The following is a 25,792-nucleotide window of genomic DNA, read 5'->3' as shown; positions in this document are numbered from 1 at the left end:
AAGCAGGCTCCCTGCTGAGCAGAGAGCCCGATGCGGGACTCGATCCCAGGACTCTGAGATCATGACCTGAGCCGAAGGCAGCGGCTTAACCCACTGAGCCACCCAGGCGCCCTCTCATTTCTTTTTCTAAACACGTGGGTCAAATGCTTAAAAATTTTAAGTTTTTTTTTTTTTTAAAAGATTTTATTTATTTATTTGACAGACAGAGATCACAAGTAGGCATAGAGGCAGGCACAGAGAGAGGGGGAGGCAGGGTCCCCACTGAGCAGAGAGCCTGACGCGGGGCTTGATCCCAGGACCCTGAGATCATGACCCAAGCCGAAGGCAGAGGCTTAACCCACTGAGCCACCCAGGTGCCCCTTAAGAGGTTTTTTAAAAGTAGCTCCTGCTTGGTTTCTAAAGGATCACTTTTAGGGAAACCAAGTTTAAGAACACTCATTTCTCAGAATTCTAGATCACGGCACAGGCTCTTCTTGTCTGCCCTAAAGTGCATGATGAGGGCTGTGAGTTTGTTTTTGTTTTTAAAGATTTTATTTATTTATTTATTTGACAGACAGAGATCACAAGCAGGCAGAGAGGCAGGCAGAGAGAGAGGGAGGAAGCAGGCTCCCCACTGAGCAGAGAGCTTGATTCAGGGCTCCATCCCAGGACCCTGGGATCATGACCTGAGCCAAAGGCAGAGGCTTAACCCACTGAGCCACCCAGGCGCCCGAGGGCTGTGAGTTTAGGGAATAGCACAAGAAAGAGTACTGTCTCCAGGATGAACACAGAACATTTAAAAGAGTGAGGCCTTGTTGAGATTTTGCTGCTTTCTCAGAGAAAGAATATACATCTTGAAATAAACATGAAAATGCAGTGTTTTGAGAAGGCAGTAACTAAGATAGGATGGACGGGGTTTCCGTGTTTCTAGACAATGCTTAGCGCAGGTACAGCAGGAATACAGAAACTGCCCATCATAAAGTTTTCTCGGTGCTTCCTCTTTGCCCCTAGCAATTCCTTTCAAGATATTTAGTAGGCAGTTTTTTCCCCCTTTTCCCCCCAATTTATATGACAGTGAGAGAGGGAACACAAGCAGGGGGAGTGGGAGAGGGAGAAGCAGGATTCCCTCTGAGCAGGGAGCTGGACACGGTCCTGGGATCATGACCTGAGCCGAAGGCAGACAATTAACCATCTGAGCCACTCAGGCGCCCCAAGAAGGCAGTTTTTCAACTCAAATATCTAGAGCAAAAGGATTCATGAAATGGATCCAGGAAAGAAAGACTGTTGTTGGAGTAATAAGCTCAGGAACTAGTTTGGAAAGAGGCTGCTTTGCAAAAGACTAGCTTTGCTCTGTATCAGAAATACTGCCAATAAGGAAAGGATTCTAGGGAGAAAGGAGATTCTGTAACCTCAGGACCCTCATTCACATCCTGAAGACTTTCCCATCTCAGAGCTCTTTCCCCCATAAGAATGATATTCCCTTAAGTTTCGTGTGCAACCCTGAAACAATTATACACATGCCAGTCTTTAAACCATGATATGTTTGTCAAGAAAAACAAGGCTTTGTGTCAGCATCCTCTTATCCTTATATATCAGTGAAGACAAGGTGCTAAGGGCCATTCTCTATAAAAGGAAATCATTAAAAGTTAAGAAGTCAGGTAATGTTGGAAATGCTCTATCAGAGTTTCCGCTGCTCAGCAGTGAAAACCATGAGGACGCTATAATGAGCCAGTGCTGCTTGTAAAGACATCAATATGCTTCCTAATCACTAAAGCCTAGAAATAGCAGAGCGATTATCTCATTTTACATCTACATAGTGTACTACAGTTCACAAGTGTTTTCACAGATGGTCTTATTTGATCTTCACCAGCACACTGTGAGAATTCTTACTCCCATCATGCAGGTGATGAACGGGACTTATCTAAAGCTACAGAATCAGTGAAGTTGCAGAATTAGAACCCAAATCAGTTTCTTGGCTCTTTCAAATCTTGAGTCCTAGCTGTTTGTAAAAAAACAAAAAAAAAAAAAACAAAAAAAACCCAACTTTGGTAGTTCTCTTATTTCTGGGGGACACAGTGGACTATCCATCAAGGTATCGTCCTCAATCTCAAGGTTGAGCACTTCCTTCTCCATCAGTCAATATTTATTGCGTTCCCACTGCTTACTAACTAACCAGTGCCACGCTAGAGGCACTACACTGGAGGAAAGACACAAAGCAAACAAGTTATGATCTATTCCACCAAGAAACAGCCTTTGGGGAGAGAGGATCAAAGTCATTCAAGCATTTATTTATTTTTTTTTTTTAAAGATTTTATTTATTTATTTGACAGGCAGAGATCACAAGTAGGCAGAGAGGCAGGCAGAGAGAGAGAGGGGGAAGCAGGCTCTCCGCTGAGCAGAGAGCCCGACGCGGGGCTCGATCCCAGGACCCCGGGATCGTGACCTGAGCCGAAGGCAAGAGGCTTTAACCCACTGAGCCACCCAGGCGCCCCTCATTCAAGCATTTAATGAACAATTAATTATTTCACACTAGGCAATGTGCTAAGTGGTGAGATTTCAAAGTCTTTGTTCTCAGGGATCATAGCCTAGAACAACATGAAAAGGACAGCTAGCAACGGGACCACATACAATCAACTACGAACTGAACCTACCCTAAAGACCTATAGAAGACTCAGCTGTCCATCTAGAACCCAAAAGTACATAAGACTTCAGCATTCCTTCTGAGAACGGTCCAAGTCCCAGAAAGGAAGGTGATTCCTGGAAAGTCAATGAGCTGGCTTGTCTTGGAAAATGTAGCTCTTTTTTTTTTTTAAATTTTTTATTTTATTTTTTTTTTTTTAAAGATTTTATTTATTTATTTGTCAGAGAGAGAGAGGGAGAGAGAGCGAGCACAGGCAGACAGAATGGCAGGCAGAGAGAGAAGCAGGCTCCCTGACGAGCAAGGAGCCCGATGTGGGACTCGATCCCAGGACGGTGGGATCATGACCCGAGCCGAAGGCAGCTGCTTAACCAACTGAGCCACCCAGGCGTCCCATTTTTTTTTTTTTAATTTTTATTTATTTATTTGACAGAGAGAGATCACAAGTATGCAGAGAGGCAGGCAGAGAGAGAGAGAGAAAGCAGGCTCGCTGAGCAGAGAGCCTGACGTGGGGCTCGATTCCAGGACTCTGGGATCAGACCTGAGCCGAAGGCAGATGGTCAACCCACCGAGCCACTCAGGCGCCCCGGAAAATGTAGCTCTTTAGAGAGTACCCTGTGAGGGCAGAGCTTCTGCAGATATCCATCTGCCTTCACTGCTATAAATGTTTCCTCTCAGATCATTTGTTAAAGAGCCCCGGCCTGGGGTGCCTGGGGGGCTCAGTGAGTTAGGCCTCTGCCTTCGGCTCAGGTCATGATCTCGGGGTCCTGGGAACGAGCCCCACATCGGGCTCTCTGCTCAGTGGGAGCCTGCTTCCTCCCTCCCTCTCTCTGCCTGCCTTTCTGCCTGCTTGTGATCTCTGTTAAATAAATAAATAAAATCTTAAAAAAAAAAAAAAGAAAAAAAAAAAAAGCCCTGGCCTGCGATTCCTGGCCAGAAAGTGGCTATTCACAGCTTTCTCACTTGCTGCTTGACCACCACCTGATCTCAAAGACATTCTGTCAGCTATAAAACAGTTTGTAACAAAAGAGCTCTAATTCCTCAAAGACTGTACCACTGAAATATATGTATCTCAAAGCCTGGTGTGGCTCTCTGTGAGGCCTGTCAGGGCCTAGAAACCGGTGACAGTAACATCTGTACACAAACCAATTAGAAAGCTGGTCAAAGCATTAATTTTTCTAAGAAAGATTTATTTTAGAGAGAGAGGGAGAGTGTGTGTGCAGGAGTGGGGAGTCGGAGGGAGGGACAGAATCTTAAGCAGACTCTGTGCTGAGCGCAGAGCTTGATGTGGGGTTCATCTCACGACCCTGAGATCACGACCTGAGCCGAAATCAAGAGTGGGTCACTTAACTGACTGAGCCACCCAAGTGCTCTTGGAGATTTTATTTTTTAAGTAATCTCTATACCCAACATGGGGCTGGAACTCACAATCCTGAGTTCAAGAGTCACATGTTGTTTTGACTGAGCCAGCCAGGTATCCCGACGGTTTTTTTCTTTTTAATTCTCTTTGGGAGAATGGGGACTGACTTAACTGACTCAGCCACCCAGGTGCCCTGGCATTTATTTTTCAAAACTGAAACTCCTAAAGCCAACCTCTGCGGTAGGACTCCAGCATCCAGACTCCCACAAACAAATCCAAATGACCTGACTCTATAGCTGATGACGCTGCCTATGTTGGTATATTTCTGGAGTTATGGAAGAGAAAACCACACACACACCCGCCCCCACACACACCCCCCGGCTCACTGTAATGCCTGTGCTGATAGCCCCCTCCGTGTCAAAGATTCAAAGCCCAGAGCCAGATGATCCCAACTCACAGCCAAAGGATGGAGTCCGGTTTTAATTTAGAATGCCTCTTTCATTCACTAATGAGGCTGCAGCCCACCACTGCCGGTGGAAGGTGTTAGTTGTCATGGTTCTTGGCTCTCTAATTAAGAGGATCTATTTCAAGTCATACACCAGAGTGGCTGATCTGAGTCTCACCTCACTCATCTCCTTCACCTATTAATACACGTGAGCCTGCACGACATTAACATTTACTTCAGATTTAGTCGCCACCAGTGGGACCTGTTGCTCCATAGCTCTGCGTTAATTATCCATCCAGTGCAAGCAGTTTTTCAATATGGAACTGGAAGGGAGCAGGGGGAGGGGAACAAGAGAACAAAGGGAGGAGGGGAGAGGTGGAGGGAGAGAAGGAGACAGGGAAGCAGAAAGACTGCCTTTGATTTCAGAGACCTGTTTTTTTTTTTTTTTTTTTTTCATTACAACATGCAGATAAAAATGGTGGGGAACAAAATGGTGTTGGGCTCTGGACTTATTTTTTAAAAATATGTTAGTTTACCGATGTATGACCTGCAAATGTCTATCCAGCTAAGTGACAATGACATTTTAAAACTTGAGCCAAATGCAGCTGGGAAGACATGGAAATATCACTTAACCAAATTAAAAGCTCTGGTGTGTGTCTTAGGACAAAAGGAAGCAAAACAGATGAAAACTATTTAAGAAAGAAGACATTTTATGGTCTCTTCCTAGACTGACAAAATATTCTATTTAATATGAAGACTGAACAGGAACACTATGCAGACAGCGTATCTGTACACAATATACCAACAGCATTCCACTCGGTTCACTTCTAAAAGAGGTCAGTCGTGTGAACTGCTAGGGTCCCTCCTGTCAGAATCCATCATTCTCCAAGAATCAGAAGCTCTCTAGCCATATATGGTAGTCTCAGTTAAAATATCAGACTAAGAAAGATTTCATTGACCCTTCCTCACATCTGGATGTCTCCTCCCTTTTTTGGGTGGTGGTGGGGGATTCAGCCAGCAAACAACAGCACCGAGCAGTTTTGATTTTTAATTTCACAGTTCATGGGTCTCGTCCATCCATCTGAGGTCCACTACCAGATAAAAATCCTGCAATCATATCTAATGGCATTGTGTAAGAGTGACTGCAAAAGACAATACATGCTCAGAACAGGCCTGCTCTCCCTCAAACCAGCCCGCTGCCCTTGGCCAGCTGAGGATCTTTGTTGGTACTAGCCAAAATGGGAGGGAAGGTAACCACTGATAGGACCACCATCACATCTCCGCCTCCTGGTAGCTATCTTGATCTACAAAGAACCTATGAGCACAGAAAACAAGCCTTTTATAAACTGAAACCAGCTTCTGTTCTAGAAAAGAGATGCTGGGTAAGATTTAATTAAAAAATTATCTTTTAAAGCGTAAAAGCTGTATTAATGTACCCCAATTTAATGGCTTGAAACAAAATCTAATGAGATTTAAATGTCAGCATAAATAGCCAGCTTCCTCTGGACACTTGTATGGGCATCAGTTTTTCTTTTCTTTTTTTTAAAGATTTTATTTATTTATTTGACAGATCACAAATAGGCAGAGAGGCAGGCAGAGAGAGGAAGGGAAGCAGGCTCCCTGCTGAGCAGAGAGCCCGATGCGGGGCTCGATCCCAGGACCCTGGCATCATGACCTGAGCCGAAGGCAGAGGCTTTAACCCACTGAGCCACCCAGGCGCCCCAGTTTTTATTTTCAAGTACAGCCTACCTTTCAAAGGCTAGGAAGACGGCCATACTGGAAGATACAAGAAACGAGAGCAGAAAGGTCCTGGGGTCCCTGATCCTTAATTCCTTACCCTCCTTCATCCCAGCTACTGACTCAAATACAGCTAATGCCACAAAGTACATAAAAAGTGCAAGGACCGCTGGCTTTTTCATGCAGAGCCTCAGGAGCAGTGTTAACAAGGAGACCAATGAAGTGCCAGGCCATTACAAGTGCCCCATTGAGAAACTTCGCTAGTTGCGTCACTTCCACAGGCGTACGATCCTTTCAAATCAGCTGACTGGGTCCCCAAATTTCACTGCCTTCTATGCAGAGCTGGGCTGTGGTGGCATCCTCCCAGTGAAGGACACCTGGAGAACAGGGTTATGAGTCAGGGCAGCAAAAGGAGGGTGGGAGGGTAGAGTACCAACAGTTACACCAGGTGTTGCCCCTGCTAACTTCTCTTGACAAGCTGAGACTGGGTGCCACAGGGCCTTGTCTATCATTAGTTTGGCTATTCTGGCAATCTTGGCTTCTCCATGATGGAGAGGTGGAGGTGGCTACAAACATTTTAAAATGGGTTTCGGGGAGCCTGGGTGGTTCAGTTGGTTGGGTGGCTGCCTTCGGCTGAGGCCATGACCCTGGAGTCCCGGGATCAAGTCCTGCATCAAGTCCTGCATTGGGCTCCCGACTCTATGGGGAGTCTGCTTCTCCCTCTGACCTTCTCCCCTTTCATACACTCTCTCACTCTCTCTCAAATAAAAATAAACAAAATCTTAAAAAAAAAAAAAAAAAAAAAGAAAGAAAATGGGTTTCATTTATTCACCTCCTGATAAGATTTTGGAGCCTAAGTGTTTTGGAAGAGTCACCATTCTGGCCTCAGCAGACACTTTCTGATGTTCCCAGGGAATGTTCTTCCTTGGAAGGAAGAATCAACAACTGTAACTGTGTATTCCAGAGGAGTCTCAGAGGTATGGAAAACTGGGTACTGTTCCATGGTCAAATCAAGGAAAAAGCCAGGACATTTTTTTTTTTTTTTTTGGCGTACACAGCTAGGGAAATCTGGATCAGTTTCTATCTTATAGATACTAGATCTATAATTGTATAAAGGCTGGGAAAACTAAAAACACTAACAATATCTTGGGGTACCTGGGTGGCTCAGTCGGTTAAGCGGCTGCCTTTGGCTCAGGTCATGATCCTGGAGTCCAGGGATGGAGCCCCATGTTGGGCTCCCTGCTCAGTGGAAGTCTGCTTCTCCCTCTTACCCTCCCCTATCTCGTGCTCTCTCTTACAAATAAATGAGTAAAATCTTAAAAACAAAAACTAACAATTTAAAAAAAAATTTTTTAAATTAGGGGCGCCTGGGTGGCTCAGTGGGTTGAGGCCTCTGCCTTCGGCTCAGGTCATGATCTCAGGGTCCTGGGATCGAGCCCCACATCAGGCTCTCTGCTGCTCAGCAGGGAGCCTGCTTCCCTTCCTCTCTCTGCCTGCTTGTGATCTCTCTCTGTCAAATAAATAAAATTATTTAAAAAAATTTTTTTTAAATTAAAAAAAAAATATTTGAAATTCAACTAAATACAGACAGAGCAGGTTTCTACTTAAAACCCAGCTGCTTTTCCCTAAGGAGGATTTCTGCTTCATTTACCCTCCTCTGAAAGGGTCTTCTTAAAAGGAAAGATAGAGAATAATGATATGATTTGCACCAAAACAGCACAGGGCCTATTCCCTCTTTCTTTTTACTCATAAACCCCATTTTACTCATAAACCTCAAAACTCCCCACCTGACACGACTGAAGTAATCTCCTGGGCATGCTGTCAAACTGTGCTGTCGTGGTTTGATGCCACAGCTAAGTGCTGACTTGGGCTTCTGAAGCCTTCCAGTTACACCCCCAGTGACCTATTTAGGAGGTGAACAGACCTCTCAGAGACAGAGCACCATAGTTTTTTTCCCTTTGGCCCACTTTTCTCTCAGATGATTCCTAACCAAAGAACGATCACCCTAAAGGCCTGAATGTGTGCACACAAGCAGTAAGATTTGAGGAAAGCTCATATGCAGCAAGCATTCAAGTCTTGGACATAAGCTCTTTCCCACTAACTTAAATGAACTGCAGATACTTTTCTTACCATCCAGCTTACTTCAACACCAACAAACTAAGGCCTGCAGTCAAAGATGTCTCATGAATTAGGTGTTAAGAATTAAGTTAAGCTAGAATGGCTAAGTGTTATCTAAGCCAGGCAAAACCATGAGGACTACAACCAAAGGATTAAAAAACAAACAAACAAACAAACAAACAAACAAAAAAGATAAAGCAAAACAGGGGCACCTGGATGACTCAGTGGGTTAAGCCTCTGCCTTCAGCTCAGGTCATGGTCTCAGGCTCCTGGGATTGAGCCCTGAATCGGGTTCTCTGCTCAGCGGGGAGCCTGCTTCCCCCTCATCTCTCTGCCTGCCTCTCTGCCTACTTGTGATCTCTCTGTCAAATAAATAAATAAAATCTTAAAAAAAAAAAAAAAAGATAAAGCAAGACAATGTCTATCAAAGGCCAAAATCATTAACAGAATTCTCCCTACATTTAAGATGCTCTTTCAAAAAAATGGCCAGCAAGATCAAGGAAAATTGAATATAGCTAATCTATGTATAGAAAGAACTACAAAAAGGTATAGGTTTAGACACATTTAATGAGATTAACAAAGTATAATTTTCATAATGCGTTCTAATAACTGATGATTGAAAACTGAAAAAGTTTATTGGAGAATTTCCCTCTAATATCTCCAGAGCTTCACTAGAACCAGGAATCAGTAGAACTCTATCTGCTGGTTCAGTGAATGTGGGAATTAAAAAGCACACAGCTCATCACAGGAGACCTGGTCTGGTGTAAAGAATAAGAGTAGCTGCTCACTGCCCAGTTTTGTAATGAGGAGACTTATCTACAACCACTTAAAGAGTTCTATGCATTTCATTAGCTTCTCTGCTCTCTTCTCTGCACTAATGCAGACAGGAGAAAAATACTATTCAACATCCATCTAAGGATCACAGCTGGATACAAGACGGCCAATGTGTTCGTGCTGCTGCAAACAGGGTTCCTTCCACCCTGAAACTCAAGCTTGCTAGTAATTGAGAGATTCCCTCACCCTTGCCTGGCCTGGCGGTAGAGTGATGTCTTCCAGCTATGGTTAAATTCAAACCCTGCAAAGAATCCTCTCTTGCTCACTCCAGCTTATTTCAAAAAAGAGCCTCATGCAGAGCCCACATCAGTGGGAAACACTGACGCTAGGTTCAGGCTTGGAGTCCCCGCCCCACTGTTACACTCCCTGTCTTTTGTCTTTTCAAGACTGGGAAACATTTCCTGGGAGAGATATCTTGTATAGTTTGTCAGAAAAACAGGGGAAGGGCAAAGACTAAACACCAACACTATTAATATCCAGGAAACAAACCTAATTAGGGGGAAAGGAATAGTGACCGTGTGTTCCTGTTAAAGGTATCATCCACTTGGTAGCAGCAGACATCAGTTCTGTTCCCCAACTAAGTGCTTGTCTTTGCACGTCTCTCATTTGTAATACCACTACATATTGCACAGCAGTGAACAGAGGATACGTGTCAGCCCCTGGCTTTTGAGTGGTGTAGTGAGCATTTAATACATGGTTGCAAAAGGGAAAGTAGCTTTTTGAATGAGTGAGTCAAGTTATATATTACCCAAAATGTCACCAATCTGTAAGGTGTTACTTGGAATTTGCTTACTATGAATGCAACAACAGGTCTACATAGTAGACAAGTTCTTTTTTGACAAGGGGTCAAAAGCAATGGTTTTTCCTTTTATCAGTGTCTACTGTACCCCTCAGTGTCTTCTGCCTCCCATACAAATGTGCTAACACTTCATCTTTATTCTTATTTGCTGAGACCTAGATTCAGAAATAATGTTAGACTTAAAGGATGAAGACTTTGACATCTATAAATGGCAGGCAGAAAAAGGAGTCACCTTCTTACTCTTCTTAACTGCTCTCAAGTCATGGGAAAAGCAGTGAGCTAGTGACCTGTGCATGTGTCCTGGGCATGGTGACAAATCCGCAATACCAAAGTGCCTTTCTGAAATTTGGTCTAGGACTTGCACTGAATACAATGTCCTCCTCTTTCAGGAAACTGGCAGGGGGACAGCTGTACTCCTGTCCAGTCTCTCGGGAGGCTAGCATTATGCAGAGGTGCTCTTATAAGTGTCACTCACTGAACGGCAATGCAGCTGGCCATGTTTGTACTCCTTGGGGACTTTTTTTTTTTTTTTTTTTTAAGATTTTATTTATTTATCTGCCAGAGAGAGAGAGAGATCACAAGTAGGCAGAGAGGCAGGTGGAGGGAGAGGGGGAAGCAGGCTCCCTGATGAGCAGAAAGCCTGATGCAGGGCTTGATCCCAGGACCCTGAGACCATGACCTGACTGAAGGCAGAAGAAGGCAGAGGCTTAACCCCCAGAGCCACCCAGGCGCCCCCTCCCTGGGGACTTTTAAGTCAAAGGAAGAGCACAGTAGAGGTGGGAAAGCAAACCCCCCTCCCCTGCTCTGGTGACTTAAAACTCTGGCACCTTAAAATAGGAATGCATTTCCAGGAGCCAGTGCTGCATTATCATAATAATATAACCATCACAACTCCAACCAGGGTCCTGGTGGGATCACGCCCCACAGCAGGAGCCTGCTTCTCCCCTGCCTGCCATTCCCTCTGCTTCTGCACACTGTCAAATAAAATCTTAAAAAAAAACTGGACAGGGGCGCCTGGGTGGCTCAGTGGGTTAAAGCCTCTGCCTTCGGCTCAGGTCGTGATCCCAGGGTCCTGGGATCGAGCCCTGCATCGGGCTTTCTGCTCGGCGGGGAGCCTGCTTCTTCCTCTCTCTCTCTGCCTGCCTCTCTGCCTACTTGTGATCTCTGTCTGTCAAATAAATAAATAAAATCTTAAAAAAAAAAAAAAACAAACAAACTGGACAAAGGATCAAAACAGACATTTCTCCAAGAAAATATACAAATGGTTAATAAGCACATGAAGATGTTTGGGATCATTAGTCATTAGGGAAATGCAAATCAAAACTATAGCACTTCCTGCCCATAGGATAGCTTTTATCAAGAAGACAGATAATAACAAGTGTTGGAAAGGATGTGGAGAAACTGGAACCCTGATGTATTGGTGAGGATGCAAAATGGTGCAGCCACTTTGGAAAATAGTTTGGCAGTTCTTCAAAGGTTAAACATGGGGGCGCATGGATGGCTCAGTTGGTTAAGCATCTATCTGCCTTTGGCTCGGGTCATGATCCCAGGGTCCTGGGATGGAGCCCCTGCACTGAGGATGGGGTGAGGGTGGGTTTCTGCTCAGCAGGGAGTCCCTGCTTCTCCCTCTCCCTCTGGTCCCCCACACCTCATGCTCTGGCTTGCTATCTCTGTCTTTCAAATAAATAAATAAAATCTAAAAAAAAAAAAAAAAAAAGGTTAAACATGAGTTACCCTGTGACCCAGCAATTCCATTTCTGGGATATACAACCAAGAGAAATGAAAACAGATGTCCACACAAGATTTGCACACAAATGTTACAGCATCATTATTCACAATAACAAAAAGTAGAAAAAAACCCCAATGTCTATTAACTGATAAATAGATAGACAAAATGTGGTATATCCATACATGGAATAGTATTCAGCCACAAAAAGGGATGAAGTACAGATAAACCCTACAAGGGTGAATCTTGAAAACTCACTGAGCCCTTTTGAGTTATCACTTGTCCTTTCACTCAGAGCTTAATAAAAACCACTGTCTCATTCAGTAACACACAGTAGTGACTATTTGGTTCCTTTTTCAGTTCAAATTACATAATTTGTTTCTATTTTACGATTTGGCTTAAAAAATTCTCTTGGAGGGGCGCCTGGGTGGCTCAGGCGTTAAGCATCTGACTTCAGCTCAGGTCATGATCCCAGGGTCCTGGGATCGAGCTCTGCACCAGGGCTCCCTGCTCAGCAGGAAGCCTGCTTCTTTCTCTCCCACTCCCCCTGCTTGTTCCCTCTCTGGCTGTGTCTCTCTCTCTGTCAAATAAATAAATAAAAAATCTTAAAAAAAAAATTCTCTTGAAGACATACTTAAGAATTTAAAACAGATCAACATGAATCCCTTCTCCAGTTATAAATGAAGATGCTACCTAAATATGTCTTATACATGATTTCACACGTAAACAATACACTAGTCATTTCAAAGCCCAAAAGCAGTCCTAATATTTTAATACAGCCCACTTATAAAGTACTGTGAGAGCCTTAGGGAGCAGCAGGAAACTGCTGAGTTTACAACTGTATTCTACCTCTCATTGAGTATGGCGATTAATTTGGGGACAGACCCCCCCCCCGCCCCAAATTTCCCACAATAGTACCACGAAATGCTTGCCTTAGGTCACACAAACACTGTTACCTGTGAGGAGCACTACCTCCTCCTCCAGTTTAAAAAAATTTCTGATGCTTCCTTTCTTTTCTTTTCTTTTTAAAAAGATTTTATTTATTTATTTGACAGACAGAGATCACAAGTAGGCAGAGAGGCAGGCAGAGAGAGGAAGGGAAGAAGGTTCCCTGCCGAGCAGAGAGCCCCATGTGGGGCTCGATCCCAGGACCCTGGGATCATGACCTGTGCCAAAGGCAGACGCTTTAACCCACTGAGCCACCCAGGCGCCAGATGCATCCTTTCTTAACCAAAGCCACCTAGATCCTAGATCAAACCCATTTTTTTTTAAGATTTTATTTATTTATTTGACAGAGATCACAAGTAGGCAGATAGGCAGGCAGAGAGAGAGAAAGAGAGAGAGAGAGAGGAGGAAGCAGGCTCTCCGCTGAGCAGAGAGACCGATGTGGGGCTCGATCCCAGGACCCCGGGATCATGACCTGAGCCAAAGGCAGAGGCTTTAACCCACTGAGCCACCCAGGCGCCCCCAAACCCATTTTTTTTAAAGACTTTATTTGACAGAGAGAGATCACAAGTAGGCAGAGAGGCAGGCAGAGAGAAAGGGGGAAGCAGGCTCCCTGCTGTGCAGAGAGCCTGATGCAGGACTCATCCAGGACCCTGAGATCATGACCTGAGCCAAAGACTGAGGCTTAACCCACTGAGCCACCCAGGCACCCCCAGATCACACCCAATTCTGAGTAAACATTTCATACTAAATATTATCGTTTTTAAACAGTGATTATACTTTCATCACTGAAACAAAGCACTCTGATCACGAGAATGAGCCCAAGCCCCATGTTAAGTTTACAAAGCATGCATATAAAACTGAGCTAAAGCTGAATGTTACTGGACCCTCCCTGCCGGAGTGGAACATTTAAAAACAGTAATACACACCCAGATTCCAACGCAATGTAGCAAATTCAAAAATAAATAGATAAAATACACATAAAACCAAATTAGGTTTGTTTATTGTTGAATCATTTTACTACAGAGGAGGCAGGGTGACAGGAGGAAGTCCAGATGCCGACCCCTCCAGTTCTTCAGTACCAGGTTTCCAAGCACCTCAAATGTCAGAAATAACAGATTTGTAAGATAACATTAAATTAAATGTATTTTAATTCAGCACTAGCCTGGTACTTTTCTAATGAGGAGCTAAATGCAACAAAATCAGAAAAAAAAAAATCACCTTCTGAAAAGTTCAAATAGCAAAGATGTTCTGCAACGCAGTTTTCTACTCTATGTGTGAAACCTTTCTTGTTATGACTCACTGAAAATTAAATATGCAAAACTCCAAGCTGAGCTTAGTTTTGCCTGTGCACAGAGACCTTTTTACTCTCATTCTTCGAAAACCTCATTTTGGATCTCACTGCCAACACCGAAGAGAGGAAAGCCGGCCAACAATTCCAAATATAACATGCGGAGGCAAATGCTACAGAAATCTGTCTGACGGGAAGCAACCATGCTGAGGTCTGCTGAGGTAGATGCGTTTCTCAGACCATTTTGATCCCTCAGTCCGTTTGGAGCAAAATGCCACGAGAAAACAATCAGAGAAAAACATCCAGTTTTTCCGGCCTCATTACTGATGGCCTATGGTGCTCACTTTATCAGTGAGAACAATTCAATCCATTTCAAACAGAAAGATGGTTAGCGGCAAATAGAGCTCCACCAGTTATTCTTTTTTTTTTTTTTTTAAACCAATTCTTAGGGGGGCGCCTGGGTGGCTCAGGAGTTAAAGCCTCTGCTTTCAGCTCAGGTCATGATCCCAGGGTCCTGGGATCGAGCCCCGCATCAGGCTGTCTGCTCAGCAGGGAGCCTGCTTCCTCTCCCTCTCCCTCTGTCTGCCTTTCTGCCTACTTGTGATCTCTGTCTGTCAAATAAATAAATAAAATCTTTAAAAAAAAAAAAAAACACCAATTCTTAGGGACCATTCCATGGAGACCAGTATTTTCAGAAAGTTCAACTAATGGCATGACAATTACGATAGGGGTCGGGTTCACCAGAAAACACTTAAAAAGATACCTCTTTCCAGTTCGTGGGGCAGGTTTAGTAACCCTCACTACCACTCTGAATAAGTGATAAACCAGTTAAACTCAGATAAAATGATCACACTGTTACTTAAACAAAAACTAAACGATCACCTCCTTAAGTTTAATTCTTCAGCGAGGTCATGATACAGAGCACAGGACAATTCATTCCCTCACCAAAGGATCATGACAGGGAACCCAGAAATAGGGCTCCCAGTCTAACTGGGAAGAGAGAACGGTTCCTCATACAGAGCACTGGCCCCCGAGAAAAGACAAGACAATTAAGTTTATCTTACCAGTCATTTCCTACAGTAGTTTATCTTAGAAAAATCCCCTGTGGTTATGACTATGTCACTAAGCCCAGGAGGTAAAGTTTGCCTAAATCACTTCTGGAACATTTTATTAGATCTTGTTCACTGTGAGGCAAGCTGGCAAAACGCACTAGAGACAGAAAAAGGATGGTCTCAGAGAATTTTGAACGAAGACCCGCAATAGCACTACAATTATGATCAACAGGGTTTGCAAAACCTCCATCTTCACTCTTGTACATTCTGTACGTAAGGAAAATGATTATTTCTGTGCTTATCTAAATACAGCTGACCCTTGGAAAACATGCATTTGAACTGCAGGTCCTCTTCTTCTTCTTTTTTTTTTTTTTTTAAAGATTTTATTTATTTATTTTGCAGGTCCTCTTCTATGGAGACTTTTTAGAGTACGGTACCATACGTTTTCTCTTTATGATTTCCATAACATTTTCTTTTCTTTAGCTTACTGTGTTGTAAGAATACAGTGTACAATACATACAACATGCAGAATATGTGTTAACTGACTGCTGGTGGTACCGGTAAGGCTTCTGGTCAACAGCCCACTGTAAGTAGTTAAGTGTTTGAAAAATCAAAACTTATGTAATTTTTGGCTGCATGGGGGTCAGTGTCCCTAAGCCCCCAGCATTGTTCAAGGGTCAACTGTAAGCCAGTCATAGCCAGCTGAAAAGGAAAGCAAGAGAAAATATAGCCACACCTAACTGCACTCCTACAGGGCACAAGTAATCAGCAATGGCATGAATTAAAGCCGGCACACTCAGGAATCAAAATGGTCTGAGACTGTCAAAGGCAGGACCCGACTACTCTCGTGGAGATGATTAATGAAGTAGTTCACTTGGGCTGGAAAGAGCGTGGAACAGGACTCAGGAAAGTGGGATAAGCCTCACTTGAAAGAAGACTTCCTGCCTTTGTACCAATATCCAGAATGTTTTGTAATTTATATAACAACTCTGCTAAATCAATGGTACCTTCAGTACTGGCATCTTCAAAGAGGGAACTGGAGATGTAAAATAAACCCTGCCTCACTTACTAGGATTCTCGAATCTCTGATTACCGGTTCCCATTCAGGGTCTTAAAAAAAAAAAAGTATTCAATGAAATGCACAGTCTGGGCAAGTCTGAGTCTCACCAACAGCTACAAGTACCTCCCTCTTTCCTAGCAGAAGCAGAAACTGTTAATTGTTACAACTTGACAAGACTCACACTCATCTAATTAGAAGATCCAGAGGTTAGGTTTTAGAATTTGAAGCCCAAACTCAAGCAAAACAGCACACTTTTTCCATACCTGAAGTTTCTAATAAACAATCTCAGCTTTACTAAACACAGGAGGCTAAAGATAAAGAGCTTATAAAATTCTCAATATGGAGATCACCCTTCTCCTTTAGCTAACCCTAGCTTGATCCTAGAGGTGAAACACCCACACTTTACATCAAGAAGCCTACAATTCAGTACGAGCATATGCATCAAACAAGCACAATAAAAAATGTAAGCAACAGGGAAAAAACTGATAAAAAAAATACATATCCAGATACAAATCTTTTCTTTGCTCAAGAACACGGGAAAACTTGACCAGAGGTATTTTCTCCAGGTGGATTACACCTTACAGGAAGCAAAGGCTAAAAACCACAGACCCTTCCTGCTGGTATTAGTCACCTGGTAATAAAAATTTAAAACCAGCAACAGAGCTTCCTCCAGGATAACCATTTTTGTCCCTGCAACATTACAAGCCCAGATGGGGTGCCCTCCTGGGCAAAAGTATCTGGGGAATAGTAATGGGAGCTTCCTACATAACTTCTGACCACAGACTTAATTTGCCCAGTATCAGTCATCTGTCTAATAAGTGTTCCAAAACCTCCAATTAGTACAAATACACAGTAGGCACTAGTCCACAAACCGAGAGACGGAATGTGAATGCAACAGTGTAGAGAGCTTAAGGAAAACCTCACTTTTTTTTTTTTAAAACAAAGACTTAAAAAAAAAAAAAAAAGGCAACATCAAAAACGGGTGGAAACAAACAGAAGCCCCTCTCTTTCCCGCTCTCACAAACGCCTGCATCAGTCAACTGTTGCTGAACAACAGAACAAGACCCATCCCAACACGACGCAATCTGGGTTCCCTAAGCAGATGTGGGATTTCTGTGGAGATGGTTTCTCCTGGCAGAAGCTGGAGTTTAAACTCTTCCTGGCCGGATTGTTCTGGGCTGAGCTGCTGAGGAGGATCACGCAGCGGGCGATCAACCCAGGTCCCTCCCTCTCTCGCTCTCTCTCTCTCCCGTCTCTCTCTTCCTCTCGCGTTCAGTTGGGGGGGGGAGGGGGCGGAGGGAAGCGCACAGCTTTCCAGCTCTCTGCTCCTTAAAAATGCCCTCGCGGAGCTAACCGCACACAATCCCACCCCGGCACCAAAGAATTTTGCCGCGAAGGGCTCGCTGATCCGGAGCGGAGAAGTGAAATCGGCGCCCAAGGGCAATTTTAATTGTCTAACCCGGCCCGATTTCCTAAGAGGCGGCAGCGCGGGGAGGGGAGGGAGAGAGGGAGGCAGCTCCGAGAGGCAACAGGGGGCAAGCGGAGCCCGAGAAAGGGGACCAAAGCGGCGAGATCCTAGCCCGGGTCCCCGAGGAGCTTCTGCAGAAAGGAATCCAGGCCTCTACCCCCACCGTTCCCCGGGAGACGTTTGCAAATCATATATGCAGCCAAAATGGCGCTGAGAATAAAAATATAATTTAAAGGCAGGTCGCCATATTGTAAACAGAGAAGCGGAGAAGAGGCGGACTCGAGAGAGACCCTCCATGATTTCTTCCACAGCCGCAAGCGCCCGGGTGTCCGGCCCCCCCGGGTCTGGACCCGGCCAACTCCGGCGGCCGAGGGCTCCGCGCACCCGCCCGCAAGAGAGCCCAGCCCGGCAGGAGCCCGAGGGCGGCGGGCGCGCGGGCAGGCGAGCGGCACAGGGCCCGGAGCTCCTCCCCTTCCTCCCCCGCCACCGCCGGCCGTGCCCTGCCGGCTCTGTCCCGGCTACCCAGAGCCTTCCAATCCCAGATGGGGCTCTCCTCACTCGTCCCAACCCCCACCTCGGGGTCCGGACCCACTGCTGCTCCTCCCCCCACTCCCAAACGGCCAGATCCCGGCAGACACCTGGGGGCGGGGAGGCGCTCGCCCCACCCGCTGCAGAAAGTCAGCTAGCGGCGGCAAGCGCCCGTTATTTCGGCAGCCAGGGGTAGGCCGGGTGAAGGAATGTACCGAGAAGGGTCCGCCAAGGAGCTCCAAAGGGGTCCCCAGACCTTACCAGCACTGGAGGTGGAAGGCTGCCGGGCAGTGGTCACAGCACAGGAGATCCCCACCTTCTTTGCAGCTATCGCAGCTGTCGTGGTTGGTGGCCCTGCCGCTTCTCCGGGGCTCTTTTTCAGGTTTCCGACTCCGCTTTTCTGCCTCGTCCGTCTTGGGGGGAGCCAGCAGAGCTTGGATTTGCTGCACACACATACAAACGGCGTGTGTGCACACTCGGAGCTCCCGGGCGGTCCGTCGCCCCCCCGGCAAGGCTTCTCCGTCACCCACCCCTCTCCCCCCTTTTGTCCTTCTTCCTCCCATCCAAGCTGCTCCCAGAACCTCTCAGCCCCCGGAACCGGGGGGAGCCCACCCTAACAGCTTTCCTGCAGCACAACGAGAACAGCTTCTTCCAAATGGGGAGGATCAGGGTAGGGGGATGGGGAGAGGGTGCGCGGTTCCCTTCTCGCCACTTCCTTGTATGGACAGTGGGGGACTCCAAAGCCAGGCTCTGAAGAGGCCTGAAACCCGGTACCCGGACGTGCTGGGGGAAGCACAAAGGGGCCGACAAGAAGGGGGTGGGGAGGACCGCCGGTGCAACGACATGGAGTGGGTTGGTGCCTCGGGAGAGCGAATCCAGGGCGGCGGGTAGGTGAAACTGCTGCAAACGTCCTCGGAGGCTGAGCTCAGCCCCTCGAATTGCAAAGAAGGGAGGGAGAGTCTGGGTGAGGAAGAAGCCCCCCTTCCTCTGGCCCTTTTGCGCTGTGAGCTCAGGACCGGCTTTGTGGGGCGGAGGGCGGAGGTTCCCTCCCGGCGCTGGGGGAAGGGGATGAGGAGGGCCACTCTTACCTCCATCAGCCCCCCCGACGTGTCCAAGTCGTACACGATCGTCTTGGTCTCCATTTTCTCCCACATTCATCCACCTCCCGGGCTGGGCGCTCTCTGCTCCGGCCCCCCCAACCCCGGGGGGAGGGGGGAAGCGGGGGGAGGGGGCGCTCCTGACCCCGGCCCCCCTTCTTTTTTCCCAACACGGGTCCCGACTTCCTCGCCCTGGCTCCCCCCCACCCCCCGGCCCCCAATCCCCGGGACGGCAGCGTCCTCCCCACGGGCCGTGAGGGGGGAGCGGCCCCTCAGCCTCGGCCCGGCGGCTGGCTGCACGGTGGGTCCCGGCTCCCGGGGTCAGGCCTTGGCGGGGCCTAGTCCCACAGGCTAAAGCCGGCGCTGGCGACCGCTGGTCCGGCCGGGAAGGCTGGCGGGCGCTGCCATCCCGGGGTTGGGGGGATCGGAGGGGGGGTGAGAGGTTAGGTGAGGTTGTGGTACGTGAGGTGACTGCGGGGAGGGTGATGGGGGGTGGTCCCCGGGCTCCGCCTCTCGCCGCCGCCGCCGTCTGCGTCCCGGCTGCCGCGCACTTGGCGCAAACTTACCGCGAGCGCCCGCAAAGCCACCCGCGCAGGCGCCCCGGGATCGCCGCTCGCCGCGCGCAACCGCAGTGACAGCCGGCGGCCGGGCTCCCGCGCAGCCGCAGTGAGCGGGTACCCCCCAGCGCGCAGCCGCGCTGGCATTCGTCTGGAGGGCCGAAGCCCCGCCTTTCTGCCTTGCGCCAGCGTACTAAGATAAGAGGGCGGGACCTGAGGTCTCGCGCAGGCGCCTCGGAGAGTTTCTAAGGGTCATAGCGCAGCCGCAGGAACATGGGGGCTCTTCATCCATTGGTGTTTGTGTACAGACCAAGACTACTCTGTTCCTGCGCAGGCGTGTTGAGAATGCTCCCCTCCCGCCCCACAACACAGCAGCCTTCCGCGCAAGCGTATTGTCATCTGCAGGCCCTAACAAGAATGCTTCTACTTTCGCCATTTTGGTAATGGGATATAGGCTACCATGTCCTTGGAGTCCTCAGGCAAGAACAAGAAGGAACAAGGTGTGGTGTTGGCTGGAGCCGGTAGGCTGTCGGTGACAGCAGTATTCCTAGGGATATTGTACTGGATCGTTTGGTTCCCAGCATCAGGTGTGGCAGAACTAGGCGCCATATTGGTAAAGAGAAAAGAAAAGCCACCGCGACGGAAAACTATTCTTTTGGTGTCGGGTTGGATGGCTGCTGTACACACTACCCTCCCGCTCCAGACAGTTAATTTTAGCCTCAGCGTCCCTGCCTTGCGTAATGACACCATGGAGAGTTTAGCAGGCCCATTACTACTACCCTCTCTTGATCACTGTCCCTGAGAACTGCTCCAGAGGAAGCCCACAGCGAAGAGTTAGTAACGCTGACAACGCCCAACTACCTGCCTATAGCGGACTTCAACTCCCAGTTTGCAATGCGCAAGACGTCCAAAGGCCGAACGGGAGCGCATTGCACCCTGGGAGCAAGAATCGCGAGGGATGTGGTGGGTTGTGGGAGCCGTAGTTCCGTGTGCATGCTGTGTATGCACTGTATGGTGGGATGGACTCGGGGAGGAGAGATTTGCCTGCCAGGAAGGGATGCTTTTGAGAGCTGGTGTGCTGTATGCTGGGATTTGTAGTCTGAAGGCCTCACCTCGAATTCTGGCTTCCTCCACGGCATGCACCCCTGCCCTTTTTATTGCTTTCACAGATGGCCAGTTATCTTGCCTGACTGTAGGCAAAGAAGTGGAGAAGGGGATAACATCACTGTGCTTGCCACTAGGCGTTTAGTTGGCATTGTTGCCAGGTAGTTGTGTCCTGCTCACCTGTGATCGTTAGGGTGTACTTAATATTTGCAGAAGAATAAAACCAGAAAGGGGTTAAATACTATCTTTGTTAATCTCATTTCTAGATGCATAGAGAGGAGCGGTGATTTGCCTAGTTCTCATAGTGAATTTATGGCAGACCTATGAATGAAACAGATTTGATTACCAGGCCAGGACACTTTCCACTACACCAGGTTAACTGTCTGTGAGGAGTTGTTGCTGCTGCTTCTTTTGGGATAGTAAGGAGGATGAGTTAGGGATACGATGGGGATGTCAGCGTGTGGTCTTAGGTTTCTGTTTTTCTGACTTTTCTGATGATCCTCTTGGTGCTTAGGAAGAATGATAAGGTCATGGACCTATCTGTCATGTGTGTGCGTGAGAGAGAGAGAGAGAGAGAGAGAGATTGGCTGCTCTCTGCCCTCTACCAGCCTCAGCACACAAGAAATCCTTGTGGTTATAGATCAGAGAGGTGGACTTCAGAGAGAGTAGGGCTGAGCTAGTTATATGAAAGTGGCCAGACCTCTTCTAGTCTGAGGTTTTGTTTCATGCCATGGGTCCTCAGAAGTTGGGAGCACATGTGTCCTCTCTCCCTGGCTTCTTACTGCTCAGGACCCAGCTGTGCTGCTGTGTCAGCCCGAAAGCATTATGGGGCAGATAAATAGTCCATTGGCCTATGCCCAATGAGGAAGGCTTTGCTTTGATCAACATCATCATTTGCAGTGGAGAACAGGAACAGCGCTGTTGGGCTAACCAGGGAAATAATACTTGGCTGTGTTGACAAGTGCCAGGGGAATTAATCACTCTACGCACCTTTCTCTTAGAACTTGGAGGGGGAGGTCAGCCCAGTGGTTGGAAGTTGGTGCCACCTTGGAGAGCTCCAGTCCTGGTTATTCAAGGGGGTTTGAGGCGAGGTGGGATACAGATGTCTTGTGAAGTGACCTCTTGTGGCTAGTGTAGGGACTGCACTCTGCATGGATGAGTTTCTGAGGCCTGCAAGGTGGCCTATGGTAGAGCCAGAAGGCGGCCAGCCATGAGTGACTGGGATCTCTCTGCTGGAAGACTGTGGAAGTAGAACGTGCTGGTGGCTGTCATTATTTCCTTCAGGGATTTTGTTTTCTGGCCTCTGAGTGTCCATAACTCCCAATGCCTGTCTCTTGCTCTTACTCTGGAGAGCAGCCATGCATAGTGCACCTCTAAGCACAGAGGTGCATGCTGGGGACCAAAACTGAGCTAACACTTTCAACTCAGGAGGTGCCTGGGAGACATAGGGAAGGGGCATTAGGGCTGCAAGTGACCAAACATGGCAAGCTTAAGCAGGTCCTTTCCAGCCAACTTCTTTCTGGAGCCCATGGAGAGGACTTTTGCTAAAATAGGAGCCCGGTCCCTACCCTAAGCTGCATTGCCTTTCCTCCTGATAGTCTGGATATTCCCAGAGGCCAGGACGGACTAGAGCCTCACGTTTAGGGGTTCAGACTCTGATTTTTATTCCAATTTCCTAACCCTTGCTAGCTGGGGACAAAGGGGAAGGAGAGAGGCGTTAGGCTTCCTGGGCCTTGTCAACAATACAGTGGTATTGAGGAGGGGTTTGGGAGTGTGTTGGCCTGTAGTACTGGACCTAGCAAAGAGAAAGAAAGGAAGCATTGGGGTAGATGAGCAGTTGGGTTCCTGGGCTTCCACACCCCTGTGGGCCAGCCACTGGGGTCTCTTACTTCACCTGCCGTCTGTTGCACTGACCTTGTTGGGACAGTGGTCCCTGAAGTATCTGCATGTAACTTGTTTTGGATGAAATGTGGGAGTGATCAGTTTGTGGGTCCAGCATGCCTTCTGAAGTCCACATCGCACTTATTTCCCACCTCCCTTCCCTCCAAGAAAGCACCATCTACTTGGCCATTACTTTTTTTTTTTTTTCCAAAACACTGTTTTAATAAGGAAACAACAGAAATAGAAGATTGTTCTCTGGCTGGAGCCCAGACCCCCCATATAATACATTACATGTACAAAGTGGCCTGTAGCCAACTCCTGGGTCTCTCTCTGGGTCTCTAACCCCCTGTTCCATGCCAAATTCTTGGGCCCTTGGACCTCAGCTCCTCTCCAGAATATGCCTGCCCACTCCCCTTATCCTAAAACCCAGTGGCCAGGAAGGGAGACTGGTGAGTGGCTGGGGTTGGGGGAGGGACTAATGGGAAAGAAAATGTTTGTAAAGCCAGATCGACATCAGGGGAAGGTCTCCCTCTCACTGGCATGTAGGGCTGCCTGGGCAGCAGTGGGGTGTCCTGCTTTGGTGTGGAGCATGAGTGCCTAGGGAAGCCCAACCTGAGCTTGGGGTGGGGTCCCTAAACCCCTTAGGGTCCCTTAGAATTATTGCCTCCAGGAAGCAGAACTGTCCATTCCTAGGGCCTTAGAGAAGGACTAGAGACCTCCCCGAGGGGCTGATGTCAGCGTGCCAGGACTCCCCAGAGGTCACTGTTGACAGCAGCTTTGGCCACTGGTGATGGCCCCATGAGGAGCACCCTGGAGCAGTTTCCACCACCATCAAGTTCACCCTGCTGCAGGGTGCCACATGCCAGGCTGGATGGTGGTCAACCTGGAGAGAGGTGCTCTTCCTCTGCTTGTGAATTCCAGGCTAGAGGTCCAGGCCATGAAGAAGGGTCAGGAGAATGCTGGTTCTTGATGTGTGTACTCCAGCTCTGCTCTGCCCAGAGGAAGATGCCGCCTGACTTGAACCCAAGCAAGGGCCCTGTGTGGGCAGCGGTACCAAGAAAATAGGCCCTGGTGGGCATTGCAGGTGGGGAAGGGCACAGCTTCTTGAGGGACTGGTGAAATCTCTTCCCAGATGGTATGTACACGAAGTGTAGGGACAGCAGGAAGCTGGAAACTCTGCTGCTGGGCTGTGATGCTGGACTGAGCTGGCCTCTCCGAGCTGCCCCCACCTAGATGGAGACTTCATATTCTTTCGTCTCCTGCAAAGTAAAGAGACTGCTGGGAGTTGGAAACTTGTATAAGGTTTGCCAGCCCATAATCCACTTCCCAAGGAAAAGGGGAAGAGTGAGAGGGCTTTGGAGGGATCCTCAGGGGTACCCACCCAAGAGAGCATAGAATTAGGGCCTGGATAGGGCGCAAAGAATGGCATGAGTACTTACTCCAATCTCATAAGTTGGATTGTCAAATGCTGACTCCACAGTAATGCGGTCGTAGGGACGGGGTCGTGTCCGGGGCAGCCGCAGGGGGCTTTTCCCTTGGAGCCTGTGGGACGGAGATGCCTGTGAGTAAAAAATGCTGGGCAGAAGTGAGTTGGGTACGAAGGGCAGGAAGGGAAACCAGACTCACCTAGAGAAGTAGAGGTACACACCTCCCACCAAGAGCGCCATCACCACCAGGGGCAAGAAAATGGCAGCTGCAATGTGGGCGGCATCCAGGGAGCTGGAGGGAGCAGGTGCCTTGGCAACTGAAAACACAGTGGGTGGGATTGGGGCAGAAGTTCCTGTGACCCAGAGCCCATATCTGTCCTCACCTCTGGCCAGGAGAATCCAGGGACCAGCTCCCTGTAGCTAGCTGGGGGCAGGGAAGGAAAATTTTGCTTTGCTGGTCCCAGACCTCTCTCTTTCTCTGCCCTCCCTTCTGGGGGAACCCATGGCCTGGGAGCTGTGAGAGCCAGGGGCAGAGAGACTATTTCCCTGACCCTCAAGGGGGGGGCTCACCATCCAGGCTGCGGCCGCTGTAGAACCCATCCAGAGAGGCTGGAACAAGAGGGGAGGGCCAAGGGCAGAGGTAAGACCAATGGGCCAAACCACTAAGGTAGGGAGTAGACTGATCATGGCAAGGATTTGTCCAAGGAGAGCCCACACTAGCATTTGTCTTGTTGTCACCAGGTCAGAAGGATCTGGCAGGGACTGGAGAGACTAAGGGTAACATGAAGGGGGCTGTGGACAGGTCGTTCAACACTTGGCATCTTTGCTAAATTCTCTGCTAGAGCAGCCCTGTGGGACGGGCAGGAGTTTCGGCTTTTTTCTTTAAAGATTTTTTTTTTTTTTTAAATTTGAGAGAGAGAGCATGAGCAGGAGGAGCAGGGGGAAAGGGAGAGGGAATTGTAAGCAGACCTCACACTGAGCTCGGAGCCCGACGCAGGGCCTCATCCCACAGCCCTAAGATCACAACCCGTGTGAAAACCAAGAGTCAGACACTCAACCGACTGTGCCACCCAGGTGCCCCGGGGCAGACAGGAGTTTTGAGGGTGGCAGAACACTCACCAGCCCTACAGATGGGTGGGGGGTCACTCCAATGGGAAGGGTGCCCGGGCACACACTTGATGCTGGCCTGGCCCTTCAACACGTAGCCAGGGGCACATGAGAAGTGGACAGTAGCCCCTGCAGGGTGAAGCCGCTTCTCAGGACTGTGGGCACCGTTCTCAGGGGCGCTGAGGCCGTGGCATGGCTTGAGCTGTTCCACTGCAAAGCAGGCAGAGTCCAGTGAGGGTGCCAGGTCCCGAGCCCCCAGAGGTGGCATCTTTTGATCTTTTGTCTCCTACGAAATGATTCCCCTCTTCCCCATTCGACACTTACGGAGACACTTGGGGGCCCGGTCGCTCCACTTGGGGCTGCTGGCCTGACGGTCGTGGCACGTGAGGATGGGACTACCGGTCAGTACAAAACCCTGGTCACAGATATACTGCACGGTGGCCCCCACAGGAAATTTGGGGCTAGATACGAGGCGTCGGCTGTGCTCCACATCCCCAGGGTCATGGCAGGAAGTCACTATAGGGAGAGGGTCATGGGGGAAAGTAGCCCAGGTAGAACTCAACAAAGGCCAGTCCACCCTGGCTTTGCTCCAGGCCAGCCCATTATCTTCTTGTCACATGGCGCTGCTGCCTATTTCTC

At 48.2% G+C, this 25,792-nt stretch overlaps 2 protein-coding genes across 3 annotated transcripts in view; both read right to left on the bottom strand.

The window, feature by feature from the left end:
• Positions 1-19,198, bottom strand: part of LOC111151300 (PHD finger protein 12) — a 43,044-nt gene extending 23,846 nt beyond the window's left edge. Inside the window, exons 1-2 of the mRNA XM_022509194.1 lie at positions 19,069-19,198; positions 18,242-18,423 (exon numbers count right to left, since the gene is read on the bottom strand). Of these exons, the coding sequence (XP_022364902.1) occupies positions 18,242-18,423; positions 19,069-19,134 (248 nt within the window). The 5' untranslated portion in view covers positions 19,135-19,198. The remainder of the gene's footprint in view (positions 1-18,241; positions 18,424-19,068) is intronic.
• A 3,620-nt stretch (positions 19,199-22,818) lies between these two features.
• LOC111151562 (seizure related 6 homolog) overlaps positions 22,819-25,792 on the bottom strand; it is a 44,531-nt gene continuing 41,557 nt past the window's right edge. The window contains exons 12-17 of one of the 2 annotated variants that reach the window (XM_022509630.1): positions 25,478-25,669; positions 25,166-25,363; positions 24,617-24,655; positions 24,246-24,363; positions 24,059-24,161; positions 22,819-23,878 (exon numbers count right to left, since the gene is read on the bottom strand). In XM_022509630.1, coding sequence (XP_022365338.1) covers positions 23,849-23,878; positions 24,059-24,161; positions 24,246-24,363; positions 24,617-24,655; positions 25,166-25,363; positions 25,478-25,669 — 680 coding nt within the window. In that variant the 3' untranslated portion in view covers positions 22,819-23,848. The remainder of the gene's footprint in view (positions 23,879-24,058; positions 24,162-24,245; positions 24,364-24,616; positions 24,656-25,165; positions 25,364-25,477; positions 25,670-25,792) is intronic. The other variant, XM_022509631.1, reaches the window with a different exon arrangement.

This window comes from Enhydra lutris, unplaced genomic scaffold (assembly GCF_002288905.1).
Source record: "Enhydra lutris kenyoni isolate GAN:26980312 unplaced genomic scaffold, ASM228890v2 scaffoldscaffold26, whole genome shotgun sequence".
NCBI lineage: Eukaryota > Metazoa > Chordata > Mammalia > Carnivora > Mustelidae > Enhydra > Enhydra lutris.
This window is presented reverse-complemented; position numbering and strand designations above follow the sequence as displayed.